This window comes from Vespula pensylvanica, chromosome 21 (genome assembly GCF_014466175.1).
Source record: "Vespula pensylvanica isolate Volc-1 chromosome 21, ASM1446617v1, whole genome shotgun sequence".
In the NCBI taxonomy this organism is placed as follows: domain Eukaryota; kingdom Metazoa; phylum Arthropoda; class Insecta; order Hymenoptera; family Vespidae; genus Vespula; species Vespula pensylvanica.
Genome location: NC_057705.1, coordinates 866,595 through 886,454, shown reverse-complemented (window position 1 = coordinate 886,454; position 19,860 = coordinate 866,595). Strand labels below are relative to the sequence as shown.

The following is a 19,860-nucleotide window of genomic DNA, read 5'->3' as shown; positions in this document are numbered from 1 at the left end:
TCAACCAAGGACGACTCTAGGCTCCGTAGTTCCTCGTTACCGAACTCCTCTTCGAGCTTGGTCTAAAAAAGATAAGCGTTGACGACTCGAAATAAGAATCGTAGGGCCCAGTAGGAGGATGTTTGGCGTTAAAGTGCCCAAAAGAAACCATGCCTTACAGGTTTAGTGGAGCCATGCGGGGCCAGACACCGATAAAGCAAATCAACAGCCTGTAATAACAAAAACAGAAAACAAGTATCAACCGACACCCTCCTCTAACTTTCTTTTTCTCACTAATTTTCTTTCTCTCTCTCTCTCTCTCTCTCTCTCTCTCTCTCTCTCTCTCTCTCCTTTTTCTTTTTCTTTCTCTCTCTCTCTCTCTCTTTTTTCTTTCTTTTTTCTTTTCCTTTGTTCCTTTCTCTCTTTATTTATTTCTTTCTTTCTTTTTTTCTTTCTCTTTTTTTTCTTTCTTTCCTTTCTTTTCTTTCTTTTCTCCTCCATCTTTTCTGTTTGGCTTCACAATTCTCTTTTTCTGTTTTTTGAAATACATACTTCTTGACCGAGTATATGTACTTTATTGTGGGGAAAAAAAAAAAATAAAAATAAAAAAAAGAAAAAAAAACAATAATAATAATGATACAACACCCCCTTCTACTGGCCATTAACAAGAAGAAGAAACGAACGAAAGCCCCATGAGACGGAAAAACGTTCTAAATTTCTAAAAGCTTATGGACCTCCACAATCCTAAAACTATATAATATATATATATATATAAAGATAAATAAATAAATATATATATATATACATGTATATATTTATTTATATACTTTCAAATCAAAACATAGAAACACGTAAATCTTCATCCATGGGGAAAAAAAAACTTACGTCTCTATATCGTTATCCTACTTTCAGCATTTTTCTTGCGTCGTGTAACATAATTTGTAATTCCTAAGATGAACAGAAATGAAAGTTTTAAAGCGTTCTACTGATAGAATAGACGGCACGAATATGATATACAAATTGATATTTAGCAAAAGAAGCAATGTTCTTTAGAACAAACCATAAATAGACGTACAAGAAGTAGTAGAAGAAGAAGAAGAAGGAGGAGAATGATCGAACGAGTCGCAGTTTCTATATCGGAAAAGATCTAGATTCTCCGAGTCGAGAACATGCTTGCTAAAAGCCACTTGAGAGTCCGAGAAAACTAATTATCTCTGATGATTCCGTTGAAATATATAAAAAAACTTTCATTTCTACAGAAAAAAAAAAAATAAATAAATAAATAAATAAATAAAATAAAAATAAAAATGAAAATGAAAATAAGAAACAAGAAAATAAAGAAATAAAAATGAAAAGAACGTGTGTTTACACAAAACACCATCACAAATAATAGTCACACGACGAGAATCATTTTTAGACATTGAATAATAACAAAAAATAAATAAGTAAATAAATAAATAAATAAATAAATAAATAAAATGTACATACATATATATATATATACGTATATGAAACAAAAAAATGAAAAAATAAAATAATAATACTAATCTCGTCGATAAGATTAAACTCGTATTCTTACCTTTGGCAGTGGGTAGGTGTCTGGCAATGATAATACAGGAGGCGAACTCGGTGCTTCGGAATCAATATTCGTGGTAGAAGCTATTGTTGTCAACGACAACGCATTGACCGACGGTGATGATAGTGAAACGACGGTACCAGTTACTGATAATTTCGTTGTTCTTGTACTAGTCGGTACTTCCTTGGCTGCTCTATGTTCAGCGAGTAATTTGTCGAATGTTTTACTTCTACCAATAACGGTACGACGCAATGATACTGTATGGGCTTTGCACGTGAGCGACCTCGTGCACGGTTTCCCGGTTTCCTCATTCAATACGCCGCAATGTCGATCAGGATCATATTCGCGATCTTTGAGAAGCGAACGATCCGTTTTAAGCCTTTTCCGTCTAGTTTGTCCACTGTTACCAGGACTTTTAACCGGACTCGACGAAGCTATTGAACCGCTGCCCGTACTGGTCGTAGCCGTTTGTACAGTTTGCAACGTAGTTTCTAATGGTGATCTAGGTGAAGATGAAACTGGTAATGACGTTGATGAGGTATTACTAGGTTGCTGCAGCTGCTGCTGTTGTTGCTGTTGTTGCGTTTCTGTCGTTGAAGTGCGTTTTATTGACGTATGAATCACTTTAGTATTGCTCGAATTTTGCGTAGATGCAGATTGCGTTTTCTTCAGTTTAGATACTTTACAATAAGGCGTTTTCACTGTAGGTTTCGTTGTAGGTAAAGAAGGGGTTGGGAAATTGCCTGCACCGCTTGGATGTCGACTCTCTACAATGTTACATAATCTCCATTTAAATTATTAATAGAATAAAAATTATTATATCTTATATAAAGGCAGACACAAACCCATATGCTGAATAAGAGCTTGTGGCTTTACTATGGCGTTGCATATCTCACAGACCACTCCATAAAAAGTATCTCTTTCTGGACAGAATCCATAGAGATCGATGTCTGAAAAAGAATTATTTTCATTAGAACGTTTGGAGAATATTAAATTTGTCCAAAAGATATAAATTTATTTACCTTCTGCAGAAAGACGAGTAACTGTACTTGTTGGTTTTGCTTCTGATTCTTCATCACCTAAAATATACAATCCCAATTGTTTTAATTAAATTATTAGTTTTAATTAAATTGAAATTAAATTCAACTCTATATGCAAAAACATTTTATTAATTTATAACAAGTTTTTAATACAACTTACGTAAGTTAGCATTTAAGTAAGAACAATAAAGATATTCAAAAAAGGAATCTTATATTTCCCATTGATACATCAATCTGAATTGTAATTTTCTTATTTATATTAATAACACGAATCGATAACATGAAATCGATAGTATTTTCCCTTTGGTCGTATCTTGCAATAAATTCTAATAGAGTAATTAACTAAGCTATTATCCGATAAACGATAGAGATCCCAGAGAGTGCAACTGACGTTGACATAAACTTCAAACGCAGGGCTTTCTACTTACGTAAGTTTAAAACAATAACGATTGTGGAAAGCAAAAGACAATCGACGGTACAGAACAATGCGCTATCCTTGAAGTGTACGTAATCATTGCAGATGTCAATAACAAATGAAATTATAATATAATGTAGACAAAGAAACGAAGAGATAAAAGAATCCAGAAATACAAAAGTAAAGAAATACAGAACTAAAGAAATAAATCAATAACAGCAGCGACGATACCAAGCTATTAATAAAAATAAAGAAAGAAAGAAAGAATTGGAAGAAAAAAAGAAGATCAACAGGAAGATGCAAGTTAAAAAGAGCAGAAGGACGAGGAAGAGAAGAGATAGGAGGGAGGAGTTTGAGGGGAAAAAAAAAAGAAGAAGGAGCTGAAAGAAAGTGAGGTTAGATCATGGAAACGAAATTTCGTGGGAGGTTGGACGTTCTTTGGCTCGACGAAAATGTCAGATTTCTTACCTCTAGGAAATAAAATAAAACGAACTTACTTAATGGTTTATCCCTTCCGATTCTTTCGATCCAATTGGACCAGGGTTGGCCGTGAAAAAACGTTGGACTGTCACTTCCCGACATTGCCAGTGGCGCTCGCGTTGTCAATGAAACGCGATGCGTTCTCTCACGAATATGTAAAACAAAACGATAATGTTGTTTTTCGAAATGTTCCGCGTTTTCGAATTGTCAGGCACGCCGTGGCTGGCTTAATAATTGTTCTTTTCTTTTTCGTTTCAGCGTTTCCCTCGTACGCCGGTGAAACGCGTTCATTGGTTCACTTTATAGGACGATAAAACACAGACTCTTCTATCCTTTTTTTTACAATCTCCCTCTCTCTCTCTCTTTCTTTCTCTCTTTCTCTCTCTCTCTCTCTCTCTCTCTCTCTCTCTCGCTCACTCACCCTTCCTCGCTCCTCTGCTCTGTCTCACTTCCTCTCTCCTACTCCTTCTCTCCCTTCTTCTTCTCATCGTGCATTTTTTCTCCTTCTCCTTCCCCGCGTTCCTTTTCTTTCTTACGTCCTTTCTTTGCCTCTTTTTTGCCCGCACTTATATTTTCCGCCTTTTTTTCTTCTTCATATTTTTTTTCTTTCTCTTTATTTTCATCGCGTCTTTGCTCCTTTTTCTTTTTTTCTTCAATTGGTCTTTCGCTCGCAAGTTTGCCCTCTATCACTTGCATTTCATCAGATTCTTCTTTAAACTTCTCTTCTATGTTTTCATCCATCTTCTCCCATTCGTTCTCTTCTCGATCCATCTCTTTCTCTTCCTTATTCTTTTCTTCCTTTTCTCTCTTTTTCCTTTCCTCTTCTCTTTTCTTCTTCCTTCGTTCTTTTCTCAAATTCCTCTCAATTACCTGTTTCTCCCTCCTTAAATCTTCCTTTTTCTTCTTCCTCTTTTCTTCGTCTTCCCTCTGCTTCTTTCTCTTCTTCCTTGAATCTTCGTTTTTCTTCCTCCTCTTTAATACTTCTTCCCTCTCCTTCTTTCTCTCTTCTTCAATCCTCTTTCTTTCATCCTCTTCATCCGTTTCTATTTCCTCATCTTCTTTCTTTTTTAGATCTTCTTCTCCCTTATCTTCTTTTTTCTTTAACTTTTTTTCCTCGTCTTCCTCATCTTCTTTCTTTTTTAAATCTTCTTCCACTTCTTCCTCGTTTAACTCCCCTTCTTCTTCTTTCTTTCGCGTTTCTTCTTCTTCTATCTTTTCTTCTTCTTTTTCTTGTTCTACCTTCTCTCCGTCTTCCTCATCCATCTCCTTTTCCTCTTCTTTTTTCTTCTTGCTTTCTTCTTCATCGCTATCTTGCTCCTCATTTCTTTCTCTCTCCCGTTTCTGCGCTTCTTTTCCCATTTCTTCTTCTATTATCTCTTCATTCTTATATTCTTCTTCATCCGTCTCCATATCTCTCAATTCTTCAAGCCTCCTCGCTACTTCTTCAGCTAAAGCGTCAAGAGCCGCAAAAGAAGTGCTAGGTGCAAAATCTCTTCCAAAATTTGGAAACATCCTTCTATCGATATCAGCGAAACTTATTAATTTCCTTCTGTTCGTCCGGTCAACGTCAAGAGCAGAATGGCTTTTGAACAGAGTGCGGATAAGCTACGACTAGGATGCACTGGATATAAGATAGGTTTACTCCATAGAAACGTAAGATGGCGTAAAAAATATAGTACGAGTTTATGGTTAACCCTATGTACAAGTTAGACTACACGAATACTACATCATATTCAATGCTTCGTTCTCATTGGTTCCTACGATCGTCTTTCGATGGTAGGGAGTATTCAAATCGAAATTATGTATCTTTGCATTTCATCTCTTTTTCATTTATTCATAATAAAACATTATGAATATTTTTATTTCTTTATTCCATTTCACATTTTAAACATCGATATTGCTTATATTTCAACGTGGTAAAACATCATTGGTGAAAAAAGAAGGAACAAATTTACTCTTTCAATAAAGAAATTCTTATTTAATATTTCTCCTTTTTCCTTTTTACAATATAATCTTTTTCCAGACATAAAAGAAAAAAGAACATTCTCTTTATGTTAATACAACAGTTATGTGATATGAGAGACAGTACGAACGAAATGATCGATTCTGCATGGATCTATCAATCGAAACGTTCTCGAAAGAAGAGAAAAAAAATACATAAAAGTTTGACTATCACAGAAACAGGATTCGCAAATATATATATATATATATATATATATATATATATATATATATCAAAAAAAAGTACTGTCTAGTTTTCGTTTACTTATAGAATGATCTGCTTCGTCTTTGAGATTGTTCTTGTTGCGACCGTTGAGTTGTTTGAACGGTGTTAGTTGGATCACCTCGATGTGCTTGAATCTGTTGCCAATTGATAAACCAAAATGGTTGTTTGTCTCTAGGCCAGGTTTTAATTCTATTAACAAGATCGATGTCACCTAACGCATCGACTGGTAAATCGATTGGTACTCTAATCGTCGTAGAAATTCCACTTTCAATATCAATTCGATTTCCAACATTGCCTGTTGCTTCTGCTGTTGTTAGGGCTGTTTCTATATATTGAGGAAATACTACTGGATAACGGTGGCTCGTACCTGCATATGGTGGTCTTTGAGAATAAACCAAACTGGCCATTGTACTTATAAGTACTACGAATTTCATCTAAAAAAAAAATATTCTTCAAGAAATTACATTCTTCAAAAACAAGTTTCGAGTATGTACGTGCAATACATGAAAATGCAACATATGAAACTATGATAATAATAAATTTGTAAACTGGTATTAAGATCGTTTGTTAGAAATGTTGTTTAACTTATAAATATGTAAACTGTGACTAAGAACTCTTAACTAAATAAAACAATATGATTGGACGATAAATAATGTCCAATTTTGCAGTATATATATATATATATATATATATATATATATATATATGCGATTTATGTTATTCAAAAATTGTCCAAAAGATGGATGTAATCGAGTTTCGTTCGCTATTAAAATTAATTCCTATTATAAATCTCTTATATTGATTTTTGATATAAGAATTTTGAATAATTTATATGTAATTAACGAAATGTAATACGACAAAAATTTGACTCTGTTCTTGTTTAGAAATAATATTGAACTGATGAATTTCACGAAATTAATGATACGTGAGAATGATATGAGCGTGAGAAGAAGAAAACAACAAAATTTTGAAAGCGCACTTACCATGACGATGCAGTTGAAAGAAAAACAGAAAATTAAATCGGAAGATACGAATGGAATTTCAAGGATAGAATCTTGCTTCTCGAACAACCTTTCCACTTACCAGTTAAAAACGTTATGAGTGAACATACGACATTGAGCGATGTTCTTCTCGTATATAAATTGTCGTTGATTTCCCCACTACTTTTAGTTTTTAAATGCGTACGAAAGATACATAACATCGACGCATGGGGAAGTTTGCTGTAACTTCCCGCGGTCGATTGAATAGATAAAGAGGAAAAGAAAGATAGAGAGAGAGAGAGAGAGAGAGAGCGAGAGAGCGAGAGAGCGAGAGAGAGAGAGAGAGAGCGAGAGAGAGAGAGAGAGAGAGAAAGAGAGAGAGAGAGAGTAATACAGTTCTTTTAATAATCACAAATTTTTACAGAGATAACACCAATCTCTTAAATAAAAAGAAATGCCTATTACGTATTTTTGTATTGACCATATAAACACATCAGCAATAGATCCTTAAAGCTTCCTATAATGCATAACGATTGAGATTCATTTTAATTTATTTTGTCACTTTAAAAAAAAAAAAAAAAGGATGACATACAGATCCATCAATTCCTAAACACACAAAAGCATGTATTTTCTACACCCATAGTCAATGATATTGAACGTCCATACCCAATTACATTGATGATATTTTTTATAATTTGCAGCGGAAAAATTATTTTGATATTCATACGTATACATGGACACACAGACATATATGTATATACTGTTTTTTCTTTTTTTAACATTTTTTTCTCTTTTCAACATTTACACATACAATATATACGTATATATATATATATATATATATATATGTTTTTTTTTTCCTTTTTAACATTTCTGATATAGTCCTAATATAAATATGTTTTAATATGCCTCTATAATAAAATACGTTTCTCTAACACAGTTTTACAATATATACTTCTTTAAAATATGTATCTTCTTAAAATATATAGCTCTCGTATATTTATTCCCATATATTCCATCACACACACACACATATATATATATATATATATATCTACATAGATACACGCATACATATACAGTTCGATATATGTAAGGGAAATAATAATATATAACCGTGAACTTGACTTTCATTCGTATCTATAGCCTTTCTATAACGTTTCGTTGATAAGAACAGTGAAACGCATTCTTTTATTGACATCGTGGACATTTTGTATCGCGCGCACACGCACATATCTTTTACAAACTAGTTACTTTAAGAGATAAATCGTAATCAGTTCCCTTAAAGGCGAAATACACGTTCGTCAGTCAGCCTTAGTACGAACTAGTTTTATTTCATATCCGTCGTTCTACATATTCAAATAGTACCATATACGATATTACAAAATTATCAAATTATATAATATCACATAAAAATGAATCCGAGTTGTATAGATTTAATACGAAACTAATTTGTCGATAAAATTTTACGATTACCATACGATTAAATACGACGCAACAGATTTAACAAATCTTTGGAACGCGATGAAATCTTTTACTTTACTTTTTTTCAATTATTTCGAATTTGACTCAATCGAATATAAAAAATGGAATATCTTGTATACTTTCGAAAATTTATCTAAGTTTCATAACAATAAGAAAGAGTAACGTTATTCCTTAACACGCAATCATTCGTATAAGCGAACGGAAATACCAGAAGGTCGAACGATGCAGATAAAAGAGAGAAAAAAAGGAAGAAGAAAAAATAAGAAATAAAAAAAAAAAGAAGAAGAAAAGAAAAGAACAAACAGAAATCTTTCTCACGTTTCTCACGTGTGGAATGATCCAAACGATTCTTTCTTAGTCCTGCCATTGAAGCTCGAATTCGTAGAATTCATCGAGTTCGTAGATAAAAAATGTATCTGTTATCTAAATCGTACGTAATAGAAAAAAAAAAAAGAAAAGGAAAAAAAAGAGAGAAAGAGAAAAAAATCGTGTCATGGTCGAATTGACGTATTAAATCACATTTACTATACTCTTCATATATCGATACTAAAAATCTCGACAGATCGATATACTAAATGTTTTGCAGTTCCGACGATCAGGTTTTTCCCGATGATTCCAAACGCTTTATATGTTTGTTTTACGGGTTAAGGATCTCTCATTATTATTCTTATCGAAATGATGAAATTTCATATCTACTTTATGGTTTTTCTTCATATCTACTTCACTTTTTTTTCTGGGATTTAAGTGATACCGATTAGAAACTTACGTATGCGTTAACGTTTCTATAAATAATTGTCGACAGGAAAAAGATAAACGAAAGAAAAAAAGAAAGAAAGAAGGAAACGAATAGATAGAATGAAAGAACAAAAGAAAGGAGATATATATATATATAGATTATCTAGAGAGAGAGAGAGAGGTATAGATATTGAAACCGATTCTCGAATAAAAATTTAAATTGATGTAAAAACTCGAATGATTCTCTTTTCTTTCGAAAAAAAAAAAGACAGATATTTGTGTGATTAAAAATATGTGTGCGCGTATGAGAAAGAGAGAGAAGGAGAGAGAGTACGTAGTTAACAGACATAATCTCTATAAGTGATTTATACTGTAACTGCAACATTGATAAGACAATATACTTTGTTTCACGAGTTGCTTATATTCTTATCTAAAAGCATAACCCATTTTCTCGATACATATACATTTCTATTTTTTTATTTATTTTCTGCTTTATTTTTGTTTTTTTTTTTTTATCTTTTCTTTTTTTTCTTTTTTCCTTTCTTCGAAACATTATGGATATATTAATCTTCGAATATTTGTAATAAATTATCAATTATCTTTATGTGCCTTTTTGTTTCTAAAGTATATAAACAATAAAAATGGACAAATGTAATATAACGAAGCTTTTTCCAAAGGAAGGAAATATAAATTGTCGATACTTAACTAAAAACCTGTTTCATTTGCTTCGAGAAAGAAAAAGAAAAGAAAGACTTATCGACAATTAATTACTATTTTTCATTATTTCGAATGTAATGGAAAATTGAATGTAAAGAGAGAGAGAGAGAGAGAGAGAGAAAACTTAACGAGACTAGAAATGAAAGGAATACAAATTACGGTAAAGATCCACGAATCATAATTTATAATGATGACAGAAAATTTCTCGGTATTAAAGGAAAATGCCTCAAGAATAAATTATCAAATGAATAAATTTTTAAAAGCCATTAAGAAACAAGACGCAATGAGTTCCTAAAAACAAGCAACCGAGCATACAATCTATTTCCTTCCTTTTATTTGCCACAAGATGACAATGCTGATTTATATGATAAAAATAAATAAAAAAAGTAAAATTCTATTGAAGGTCGCGATAGACTCGAGATTGATAATAATAATTAAACGGAGGAAAAAAAAAATATTCTTGTACAACAGGTTGCATATTACGAGGCGTATATAATCTCGTGTAAAGGGTTGCATGTTCGAAGGCGTATTAAATCTCGTGTACGAATGGTTGCATATTGCGAGACTTAAAAAAACTACTTTGTAAAAGTAGTTGCCTATTTTAAGGCTTACAACAAATTTCTCACAATTCATTTCCATGCATAAACTAAGCTTATTCGACAGATTTGAAAAATTATAAAAAGATTTTTCACGAAATAAAACAATACATACATTTAACGATAAGATTATATAATAAACATATCAATAGATGATTTGACAATAGCGTATGTGTCTAAACTATCGATTTTTATGAATTTACGAGTTAAAACCTTGATCGAGACACAATTACAATGAGGTGTCTCTACCAACAGCAGAATGTTGACATAATTTTCCGTTTAATGTAGCAGGAGGTAATTGGTTATAATATTTGAACGTATGCACATAGAACATTTAATTCAAGGTCATTGCCATTACTTCGTTGTATCGAGCCTTCGGTCAAGTGTACTCGATGGAGACAGAGAGAGAGAGAGAGTTACGTTACGAATCTTACTACGTCGATTCGAATCAATCTTCAATATCTGTTGATTATTATTGTTGTTTGTATTATTTTATTATTTTTATTATTTTATTTTTCATTTACTCGAACGCATTATTAATCGAGCGATTAATATTTCTTAAATTATTTTCTTCGAGATTGATAAGAATCATGTGGTCTTGAGGAACAAGATACGTACATATTCTATATATCAACGTTAGATAAAAGAGGATGACTATAAAAATACATACGTATATACATAATCTTCTCTTTTCTTTATTCTTTTCTAAATATTAATAAAAAATAAAAAAAATTATACGTACTGATCGCGCGTTAGCGTTAAAAGGTAAAAGAATAAGCATTATTTTATTTAAACGATATTAGCGATGAATTTGATTGGATTAAATTGTGAGATACTGTGAAGCTATCAATGTCATTTGCCGAGTATATATAAAAGGAACTTGTTGAATAATACAGACGTTATTTATAGACAGTACCGCCATGAACTTCATTCTGATACCGTTCTTCCTAGGTCGGTAAGGTCACAAATTCAATTAATTTCTAATAATAATCTCCTATCGTTTGTTTGATGCAACAGAAAAAGAAAAAGAAAAAGAAAAAAGAAATGTCAACGATATACGTATGTATACAAACACACACACATATATATATATATATATGCATATAATTTTCAGCCACGAATTTGATAATCAACGACGATGCTTGGTACAATGGACCGGAGTATTCATTTTCCGTACACTGGAGCATAATCTCGGATCTCGAAAAAGAAAAGGGTCGCTACATGGGTAAAGCTTTATTAATGACATTGAAATGTTTACCGAGAGAGGATTATTTGATTTGCCATTTCGAAGATGCCAAAATCGGTAAATGGTCATCGAAAAAATTTGATCGTGAAGGTGCATTACCAGCGAGGAACACGAGCTACGAACGATTTAACTTCAGTGTTAATAATTTCGTAATCAAATTTCATCAAAATGGGATCGATCATTATCTAGTAGAAAAGGATGATAAACTCATGAATCAGATTTTAATCGACATGTTTAGAACGATCGTTAATCAACTTAACATTGCAACCAATTTAGATCAAAAGGATGATAATTTTCAAGAGAAACAGATTTTTTTTATGGGCGAGTGCCCGGCCGATTACAAAATTCTACGATCGAAAGTTAATAATTATTGCGATAATAAGAAATTCGATTTGGTGTTACTTATCGATTCGAAATTAAACGACGACGAGATTATACGAATCAAGAGGCAAATTGTTCTAGATCAATGTGCTCCACCTGATTTATACTATTTTATTGGAAGGGATATTCACAGTACTATTTTCGAAAACACTACGGATCGTTTGGTAAGAATTCTCATTCAAATCGATTGATTAAACTTACTGCATTTCTTTTTGTTTTCTTTTTTTAAATTAACATTAGTACGAGTGATTTATTTTTTGACAGGTACTAAAAGAAAATTATTTTCGTTTGATCTATCGTCATTCGTCGATGCGTCATTAATTTTTAATAGAAAGTTTCGAATTTAATTGCATAATAAGTACTACAGTTTTGACGCGCGAAATTATTTTTCTTTCGAAAGAATATTTTCTTGTTAGAAAAGAAAAACAATTTTCATTCGAGAACGTTGGTCTAATAAATAATTATTCTTTGGTTGATTATAAAGGAAAAATAAAAAGAATCCGAAATTCGTTATCACGATTAGTTTAAATTACGATCGATGTTAAATCTAATATACTTTTCAGATATCATCGGAGAGTAACACGAGGATTTCGAAAAATTGTTTCACCACCGAGACATTAAATATCGTTGATATATACGATCAAGAGCACAAAAAACTTGGTAATGTTTTGGATCATTTATATATATCACTCGATTCCATTCATCCGGCTCAAGGTAGTTCAAAATGGATATATAATCCGACGACCATCGATGTCATCGTGAAAACTCGATCGAATTACAAGACGGATTAATATTTGTTAAATTCTATACGATATTAAAAAAAAGAAAAAAAAAATCTGTAAGATAGACACACGAGATATATAATACCATCGAATTATTTTTAAATAAAAATTAATAAAAAAAAAAGAATGATGGTGAAACGTTTTGAGATAAAAAAGAAAGATTTTACTCGATTAAAAGAATATGCTCGATAGAAAATATTGATCACTTCGATAACTGAGAATTCCACATTAATGTAACTATCATTTTAGCACGTTAAAGTCAAGATTACGTATCCAAGAAGGGCGCTTAACCCTACTATTACAATTTATTGATTTCACGAAGTTACCCCTAAATGTACTGACACGGAAATCAAAACAGAGAGAGGGAGAGAGAGAGAGAGAGAGAGAGAGAGAGAGAGAGAGAGAGAGAGAGAGAGAGAGAAAGTTGTACATCTATCTACGCACAATATAATTGTATAGAATAATTTCTAATAAAGATAAACGAAAAAAAAAATTGTAACAAAAGTTAGTATCAATTAATCATGGAAAAAATAAAATAAATAAATAAATAAATAAATAAATAAAATAGTAATTGTAATAATAATCATTCTTGCAAGATAAAGAAAAAAATAAAAAGAAGATTAAGGAAAGTTAATACGAATTAAGAAAAAAAGAAAGAAACAAAGAAAGAAGCAAAGAAAGAAAGAAAGAAAGAAAGAAAGAAAGAAAGAAAGTAAAGAAAAAAGATGATTTAACGATTAGGTAATAGATAAATGTAACTGATAAGGATGCGTGCGATTTAGTTCGAAGAAATTTCGACGACATTCTGTTAAATTATAAAATTGTCGATGATTACATATTATCAGCTTGGCTTCCTAGATAGAGAGAGAGAGAGAGGGAGTGAGAGAAGGTATAGGGTTAATTAAATGACAGCGCGTTAAGGGGTCAACAGGGTATGTTGGTAATAGGTACATATAAGAGGAGCGAACGAGAAGAGCTTAAATGCAGTTGCATAGCGTACGTTATCATGATCACGTTGTTGCTATTACCATTTTTTCTAGGTAAGTTTTAATAAACTCGCAATTATAAATAATAAATATTTCACATATGTTTGCATCATTAAATCGACGTTCAAACTCGAAATAAACGACAAAGAATATATAAGTTCTAATCGAAAATTGAATAAATTTACTATCGTATCAAATTTCCTCCGGTCCTTCCCATATTTCTACGATTTATTCTTCTTCGGCATCGTTTCATTTGATTATTTAATTTCTTTCAAGCGAGCCGAATTTCGGTCGATATCGAATCGCTCCTACATGGACCTGAATACACTTATCGAGTAGAAATTATTACCGTAAAGAAGGCTGGAGGCCAACCATGTGCAAGTACTGATGTAAAAGCATTCGACGCTGTCAGTACATTAAAATGTCGTCCGCGAGTTCCCGATACTTTGAATTGTCGTTTCGAAGCAGCAAAAATGCAAATTTACGAGGAAGCTTTATACGAGTTGGCACGAGAAACTGTCGAAGATCTTTGGATGGACGACGAACCTTTCGAAATAATATTCGACAAAAATGGAATTAAAAATCTGATCGTTACGAAACATATGAAACCATGGATAATCGATATGATACGTTCGATAGTTAATCAATTAAATATCGGTGTAGATATTAGAAACAAACAAGATGGAATATTCACGACAACCGAAAGATCGTTTCTCGGCGAATGTCCAGCTAAAATCGAGCTCTATCACGGATTATCGTACGATAATCAATGGAAGGATGAAAAATTTGAGATAATACCGATGAATGGAATAAATAAAGTTACTTCGGAATTTTTTAGAATTGAAAAGAGAAGGAATATCAACGATTGCGAACACGGGGTATATTTTTTTGCGAGCAAATCAGCATATACTAATTTTCCTCGGGACGTCACCGTGACTATAGTAAGCGGTCATGATTGATATATATATATATATATATATATATATATATATACATAGATACATATACGATTTTTTATGGGGAAAATTTGTTGTTACAGAAATCATCGACGAGTCGTATAATCATATCGGATTCCAACTACACTTCTTACACGGTCAACGAGTTTTTAGTAACTAATAAGGCTAAAACTAGGAATTTCACGTTCCACGAGAAGATTAACTTAAATCTGGAAACGATATCTGCACCGATAAACGATATACCTTTGATCCCCGATGCTACGTCGGTCAGCTTTATGATTTAAACTCGTCGTCGGGACAAGAACGAAGAGAGAGATGAAAAGAAATTCATTTGTTATGAAAGATAATCGATAAACTACACGAAAACGCGAATAACGAATTAATTGTTAATTAATAAAATAAAGTGAACGTACGATTCATTATTATTATTGGCTATCGATGATTTACAAATCATTTCGACAAATATAATTAATATAAATAATATATCGATTTAAAGAATTAATTAAACTATTCCAAATCATTAAATCGTATCTAACAAATGCGATCGTATCGAATATTTCGAATATTTAGTGATGTGTACTTAGAAATTCATTAGAATTTTCAGCTGAGTGATTGCGAGTCGGAAAGTAATATACGCTATTACGCCTCTGATCAATATGCTAGACGTCGGAGGAACCAGGATCACGATCTACGCGGAAAACGCTAGTTAATGAAATTGTTTTCAAGGAGAAGTTGAAAGAATCGGTTAATCTGTCTTATAAAAAGGAGATGAATCAGAAGATGTCTAAGTTAGTCGAGTGATAACAGTGAACATGTTAGTGACCATTTTACCATTTCTTTTAAGTATGTATATATATATCGATCGAAGAGAAAATATGAAGTTGATAAATAATAACATACGTCTTTTTTTTCCATATATAATTATAACAATAATAACTATTATTATCAAAGAATAATATAGTCATAATTATTTTCTTTGCTACTTTTTACAATTAATAATAAATTTTCATTCGTAGTACAAATCCATATGCAAAGCAATAGATATTATAATTATATATTTTCAGCTGCTCGATTAACTCCAGAACATCCTCAAGAAAAATATCATTGGCAATATGGTGGAGAAATGACGTTTAACGTTCTCGTAGATCTATCTCGATTTGACATCGATCGTGGAAGACGTATTTATTGTTCGACGATTTCGAACGAGCTCAAATGTCGCGTTAAAGATACCGAAGCTCTCAGCTGTTATTTTTTAGATCCTGTTGTAACCCTTTCAACGATTAACAATAACTCAACGTGCGAATGGTCAAGAAATCATCAAATTGCAGTTAACGATTGTCCCTTCGATCGCGAACCGTTCGAAATAAGATACGATTCTCGTGGTATCGAGAATCTCGTTGTAAGCAGAACTATACCAAGATGGAAATTGGATGTAACGAAAGCTATTGTTAATCAACTTCACGTTGGCTTTGAATTTAAAGAAGGACAATCTAAGTTTAAAACGATCGAAAATTTTAATTTCGGTCATTGCGAATTAGATTCAAAGGTACTCGTGTCCGGCAAACATCACGAAAACGAGGAACACGTAGAAAAGAATTTTGAAATGATTCTGTTGGATTCGAACGAATTACGTTACAGAGATATACTCGATCAAAATGGTCAAATAATTATCGAAAAGATCAGACATCCTAAAAACTGTCCAAGAAGGCCTATTTATTTCTTTGGATTTCCTACGAGTCGTAGAGATGATACCGAGAAAGGAACTTTTATGGAGATGGTAAAACAAATTTTGTTTCGTTAATTTAATATTTTTTTTTTTAAATTACGAATTAACTTTTTTCTTTCATCTCTGTTTTTTTTTTTTTTTTTTTTTTTTTTTTTTTTTTGTTAGATATCCTCGAAGACCAGGATGGTCATATCCAAAAGAGGATTTTCTTCAGAAACGATTTCCGAAGGTGTACCAATAACGATGAATGGATCGAACGTCGGATTGTCACGTCAGAGAATTATTTTGTTCTTAAAAAGTGTGAATCCCGCTCGAAATTTACCACCAACGATTCCTAATCCAGCTTCCACCAGTATTCATACTTATTCTAGTTTTGATCATTACACCAAACGAATGTTACGTAGAAGTATTAGATTTTTAGAAAACCATGACAAATTTAAATCGATTCTTCGTTTAAAAAAATGATAGTTGTACTTACAAAATGTTATGTAGTTTTAACGATCGATATGTTAACGTTTCTCCCATTGCGTTTGAAAAGTAACTTCTTTGGCTTCCAAGATTAATCGTATCACACAAACGAGTAACACTCCGAGTTCGTCTAATAAACGCAATTAAGAAACTTGGAATAATCCTTTAAGTTAGCTCGAAGCAATATATTTACGATTGGTCTTATCTTGGTAAAAGTTATCTTGAACAAGTTTTATATATACGGTTAGTTACAATTATGTAAATTGAATAGATATACATAAATGTTAATAAAACACATATGTACACATACATATACAAGGAAGAATATTATAAACGTTCTACGAAAAGAAAATCTTTTTATACGTATATGATAATTACGTAGAATCATTATAGAATTATGAGAATAGCTAGATACTTAAATCAAAAAAGGCAAAAAGTATAATAATTTTGTAAAGAATTCTATAGTATTATTTACGTATATATTTAAGTATATATATATATATACGAAAAGATACATTCAAAAAAAAAAAAAAAAGCAAGAGAAGAAAAATTATGAAAGTTATAAAAAATTAAACCAAGTACATGTGTATGTAGCTGTGTATAAGTATCATTAGTAGGTAGATGTATAAAAATAAAGTACACACGCATATATATTTTTATATATATAAAAAAAAAAAAAGAAAAAGAGGAAAAGAACAATCCTACATATATTACATTAAAAAGAAAAAAAGAAGATAAAACTGCACATCTATATCGTGTTAAAATATTACGTAAGAACATGTATGTTCCGTATTATCGATTTAAGCTAAAGACATTAATCGAAATTATTGAATCGGCAATAATTTCTATTGGAAAACAGAGAAAGAAGTTCAATGTCAAGTGCGTTTACGAGGTATAGCGAATAAATTACGTGAGATTTGTAAGGGATGGACACGAAACAAGGAGATAGTGAAAGACCACGTCCACCCACATGAAAGCTTGTCATGTTCCAGTACCCTTGGAATATACTACTACACACTTATAGGATCATCTTCCTAAGCGGAGTAAAACGCAGTCGTATACGAACGGACAGGCGCATTTCAACGCAACCCCTACCAGAGATATCGCTAACAAATACAGATGCAGATTGCTTTAGAAGGGATGTGGCAAACCATCGAACTCGTCTACTATAGGTAGAACATCCCCCACTATGCTACGGTAGGTGGATGCAAGTATTATTCCTACGGGAGAAGGGATTGGAGTAGGGATACGGATATAATATTTCCAATATTATCAAACCACCCCCTTTAATTTTCTCCAGCATTTAAATAGAGGCGCCGGAACACCTGTAGTCATACCTGTTATTGGTGCTTGTCGAGATTTATCGTCTTGTTTGCGAAGAAGATTTCGAAGATCTCTCAGTCGTTTACCTTATCTTGGAAGGTAAGCTTCGACCCTTCTTCAATTATTTCGATTATCTTGATTAGTTTCCTTTGTTTCGTTTCCATTTTTTTCTTTTTTTCTTTTTCAATTTCCTTTTTCTGTTTTTTTCTTTCTTTTTTGTTGCGGTTTTACTCTTTTTTTTTTTCTCTTCGTTTTTCGCTTGCTTTTGCTCTTTTTTTTTCTCTTTCGCTTTTGCTATTTTTTTCTTTCGATTTTCTTCACTTTTGTACTTTTTTTTCTCGTTTCTCTTCTTTTATGTCTTTTTTTTTGTTTGGTTTTCTGTCTTTTTTGCCTTTTTTTCGTTTGTTTTTTATATCTTTTGTGTCTTTTTTTTTTTGTACTTTCCTTACATTTGCGACCAAATTGTGTGAAAAAAAAATTCATTAACAGTGATACAAGTGTTAAAATACTCAAAAAGTGTCGTTAATTGTCGCTCGATAATAATAAAATTCTCATGTGCACGAATGCATATATCTAAAATATTTGAAAAATTAATTAATCATCGTGTTTGTGAATAAAATCCGAGCAAAATTAACAAAATTTGTGAATCTTAATTTGTATCACACATTACGGGAGAAAACGGAATCGTTAAGATTTAAAAAAATAATCGTCAAATAAAATTAGCATATCGTTTAAACAAATTAATTCACTTTTTCTTTCTAACGATTAAAGATTTTAAGAATGAGACATTGATTATCATTATTTTTCTTTTTTTTCAAGATATGGAAACCATGAATAAGAGGGATAGAAGAGGTGCTAAGAAGGACGATAAGAAAAATATCCCATTGACCTATAAAGATTCTCAACGTTGGCAAGACAAGAAAAGATGCTTGTTCTGCCAATATTCCTTCTTTATAAAAAATATCTTGAGAGTGGTAATAAGGGAATATCCTATTTTTACAACGCTCATGATGATACAACTGACCATATTAGAGGGATATGTCATATCAAATAAGAAGCATACGATAAGCTTTTTGAAAATAAACAAAGATCAAGAAGGATCTGACCTGACGCAAGAAGATATTATTTCACGCTTGCAAAATCATTACGACGGCCTAATAACGGACACCACTGATCACAATAGCAACGACGACAACGAGACAAGATGGCAAAGACTTCGAAGATTTTTCGGACGTCTATTTAACAGAAATCAACGTAACGCGACCGATGAGATATCAATAGGAAATAACAAGAAAGAAAACAGTGGAACGATCGATGAATTTTTGTCCAGATTAGCTGAAAACCTGGAGATAGAAAGAGGACAGTTAGAGGATTGCATAGACTACGTAACAACAACGCAAAACGAGATCCTCTTGGAGCTAAATCTTCAAAAACTAACTACAGTAAGTGCGAAAAACGCGGACATTATCAAATGTGCGATGATCAATATATGTTGGAAACCTAAAGAAGTGGCAACGTCAGAAGTAAGATATCAGCATGAAAATGTTAAAAATCATTCGGCAAATAATAGCAATTGGTTCGAATTAGTCGATCGTGAATGTGTAATACCGTTTCAGTCAAATTTCTACGGTTTCACTTTTCATAATTCATTGGCCAATCAAAATTTGAAAAATTTACTTAACAAATGCATACACAAGATCGAGGAGCATTCGATAAACACTTTCAGTTGGTATACGAACAAATATTTATATCACGATTACCT

General features: G+C 32.0%; 5 protein-coding genes across 10 annotated transcripts in view; 3 read left to right on the top strand and 2 right to left on the bottom strand.

The window, feature by feature from the left end:
* The window catches only part of LOC122636341 (ataxin-7-like protein 1), a 4,991-nt gene extending 1,030 nt beyond the window's left edge, over positions 1–3,961 (bottom strand). Inside the window, exons 1-7 of one of the 3 annotated variants that reach the window (XM_043827469.1) lie at positions 3,912–3,961; positions 3,508–3,788; positions 2,578–2,634; positions 2,401–2,505; positions 1,559–2,322; positions 159–209; positions 1–62 (exon numbers count right to left, since the gene is read on the bottom strand). The exon at positions 1–62 is cut by the window's left edge and continues 1,030 nt beyond it. In XM_043827469.1, the coding sequence (XP_043683404.1) occupies positions 1–62; positions 159–209; positions 1,559–2,322; positions 2,401–2,505; positions 2,578–2,634; positions 3,508–3,592 (1,124 nt within the window). In that variant the 5' untranslated portion in view covers positions 3,593–3,788; positions 3,912–3,961. Of the gene's footprint in view, positions 63–158; positions 210–1,558; positions 2,323–2,400; positions 2,506–2,577; positions 2,635–3,507; positions 3,890–3,911 lie in introns of those variants that run through there. The other 2 variants (XM_043827468.1, XM_043827470.1) reach the window with 2 other exon arrangements.
* Positions 3,962–5,440: 1,479 nt separating this feature from the next.
* Positions 5,441–6,856, bottom strand: LOC122636353. 2 transcript variants are annotated; one of them, XM_043827492.1, is made up of 3 exons: positions 6,701–6,856; positions 5,718–6,151; positions 5,441–5,685 (listed from the first exon to the last, which is right to left on the bottom strand). In XM_043827492.1, exons 1-2 carry the CDS (start codon positions 6,701–6,703, stop codon positions 5,753–5,755), a joined length of 402 nt encoding a protein of 133 aa, XP_043683427.1. In that variant the 5' UTR covers positions 6,704–6,856; the 3' UTR covers positions 5,441–5,685; positions 5,718–5,752. The 2 variants fall into 2 exon arrangements, with proteins under 2 accessions (XP_043683427.1, XP_043683426.1); XM_043827491.1 differs by having other exon boundaries at positions 5,441–5,693; positions 5,726–6,151.
* A 4,198-nt stretch (positions 6,857–11,054) lies between these two features.
* On the top strand, positions 11,055–13,063 carry LOC122636347. 2 transcript variants are annotated; one of them, XM_043827483.1, is made up of 5 exons: positions 11,055–11,181; positions 11,345–11,797; positions 11,939–12,021; positions 12,421–12,693; positions 12,733–13,063. In XM_043827483.1, the coding sequence occupies exons 1-4, from the start codon at positions 11,151–11,153 to the stop codon at positions 12,646–12,648; spliced, it is 795 nt and encodes a 264-aa protein (XP_043683418.1). In that variant the 5' UTR covers positions 11,055–11,150; the 3' UTR covers positions 12,649–12,693; positions 12,733–13,063. The 2 variants fall into 2 exon arrangements, with proteins under 2 accessions (XP_043683418.1, XP_043683417.1); XM_043827482.1 differs by having other exon boundaries at positions 11,345–12,021; positions 12,421–12,691; positions 12,730–13,063.
* Positions 13,064–13,519: 456 nt separating this feature from the next.
* LOC122636346 lies at positions 13,520–15,006 on the top strand. Its single transcript, XM_043827481.1, has 3 exons — positions 13,520–13,679; positions 13,902–14,566; positions 14,665–15,006. Exons 1-3 carry the CDS (start codon positions 13,574–13,576, stop codon positions 14,863–14,865), a joined length of 972 nt encoding a protein of 323 aa, XP_043683416.1. The 5' UTR covers positions 13,520–13,573; the 3' UTR covers positions 14,866–15,006.
* A 144-nt stretch (positions 15,007–15,150) lies between these two features.
* On the top strand, positions 15,151–17,084 carry LOC122636345 (vitellogenin-like). Of its 2 annotated transcripts, XM_043827480.1 has the most exons (3): positions 15,151–15,424; positions 15,646–16,358; positions 16,473–17,084. In XM_043827480.1, the coding sequence occupies exons 1-3, from the start codon at positions 15,394–15,396 to the stop codon at positions 16,770–16,772; spliced, it is 1,044 nt and encodes a 347-aa protein (XP_043683415.1). In that variant the 5' UTR covers positions 15,151–15,393; the 3' UTR covers positions 16,773–17,084. The 2 variants fall into 2 exon arrangements, with proteins under 2 accessions (XP_043683415.1, XP_043683414.1); XM_043827479.1 differs by lacking the exon at positions 15,151–15,424 and having other exon boundaries at positions 15,522–16,358.
* The last annotated feature ends 2,776 nt before the right edge of the window (positions 17,085–19,860 follow it).

Excerpts from the sequence above, each read along its gene's own strand:
- LOC122636347 (XM_043827482.1), top strand. The coding sequence starts at position 11,151 with ATGAACTTCATTCTGATACCGTTCTTCCTAG. Across the intron at positions 11,182-11,344 it reads TCTGATACCGTTCTTCCTAG|CCACGAATTTGATAATCAAC; the intron begins GTCGGTAAGGTC and ends TATAATTTTCAG. Across the intron at positions 12,022-12,420 it reads AAAACACTACGGATCGTTTG|ATATCATCGGAGAGTAACAC; the intron begins GTAAGAATTCTC and ends TATACTTTTCAG.
- LOC122636346 (XM_043827481.1), top strand. The coding sequence starts at position 13,574 with ATGTTGGTAATAGGTACATATAAGAGGAGCGAACGAGAAGAGCTTAAA. Across the intron at positions 13,680-13,901 it reads GCTATTACCATTTTTTCTAG|CGAGCCGAATTTCGGTCGAT; the intron begins GTAAGTTTTAAT and ends ATTTCTTTCAAG. Across the intron at positions 14,567-14,664 it reads GGGACGTCACCGTGACTATA|AAATCATCGACGAGTCGTAT; the intron begins GTAAGCGGTCAT and ends TTGTTGTTACAG.
- LOC122636345 (XM_043827479.1), top strand. The coding sequence starts at position 15,609 with ATGCAAAGCAATAGATATTATAATTATATATTTTCAGCTGCTCGATTA. Across the intron at positions 16,359-16,472 it reads AAGGAACTTTTATGGAGATG|ATATCCTCGAAGACCAGGAT; the intron begins GTAAAACAAATT and ends TTTTTTTGTTAG.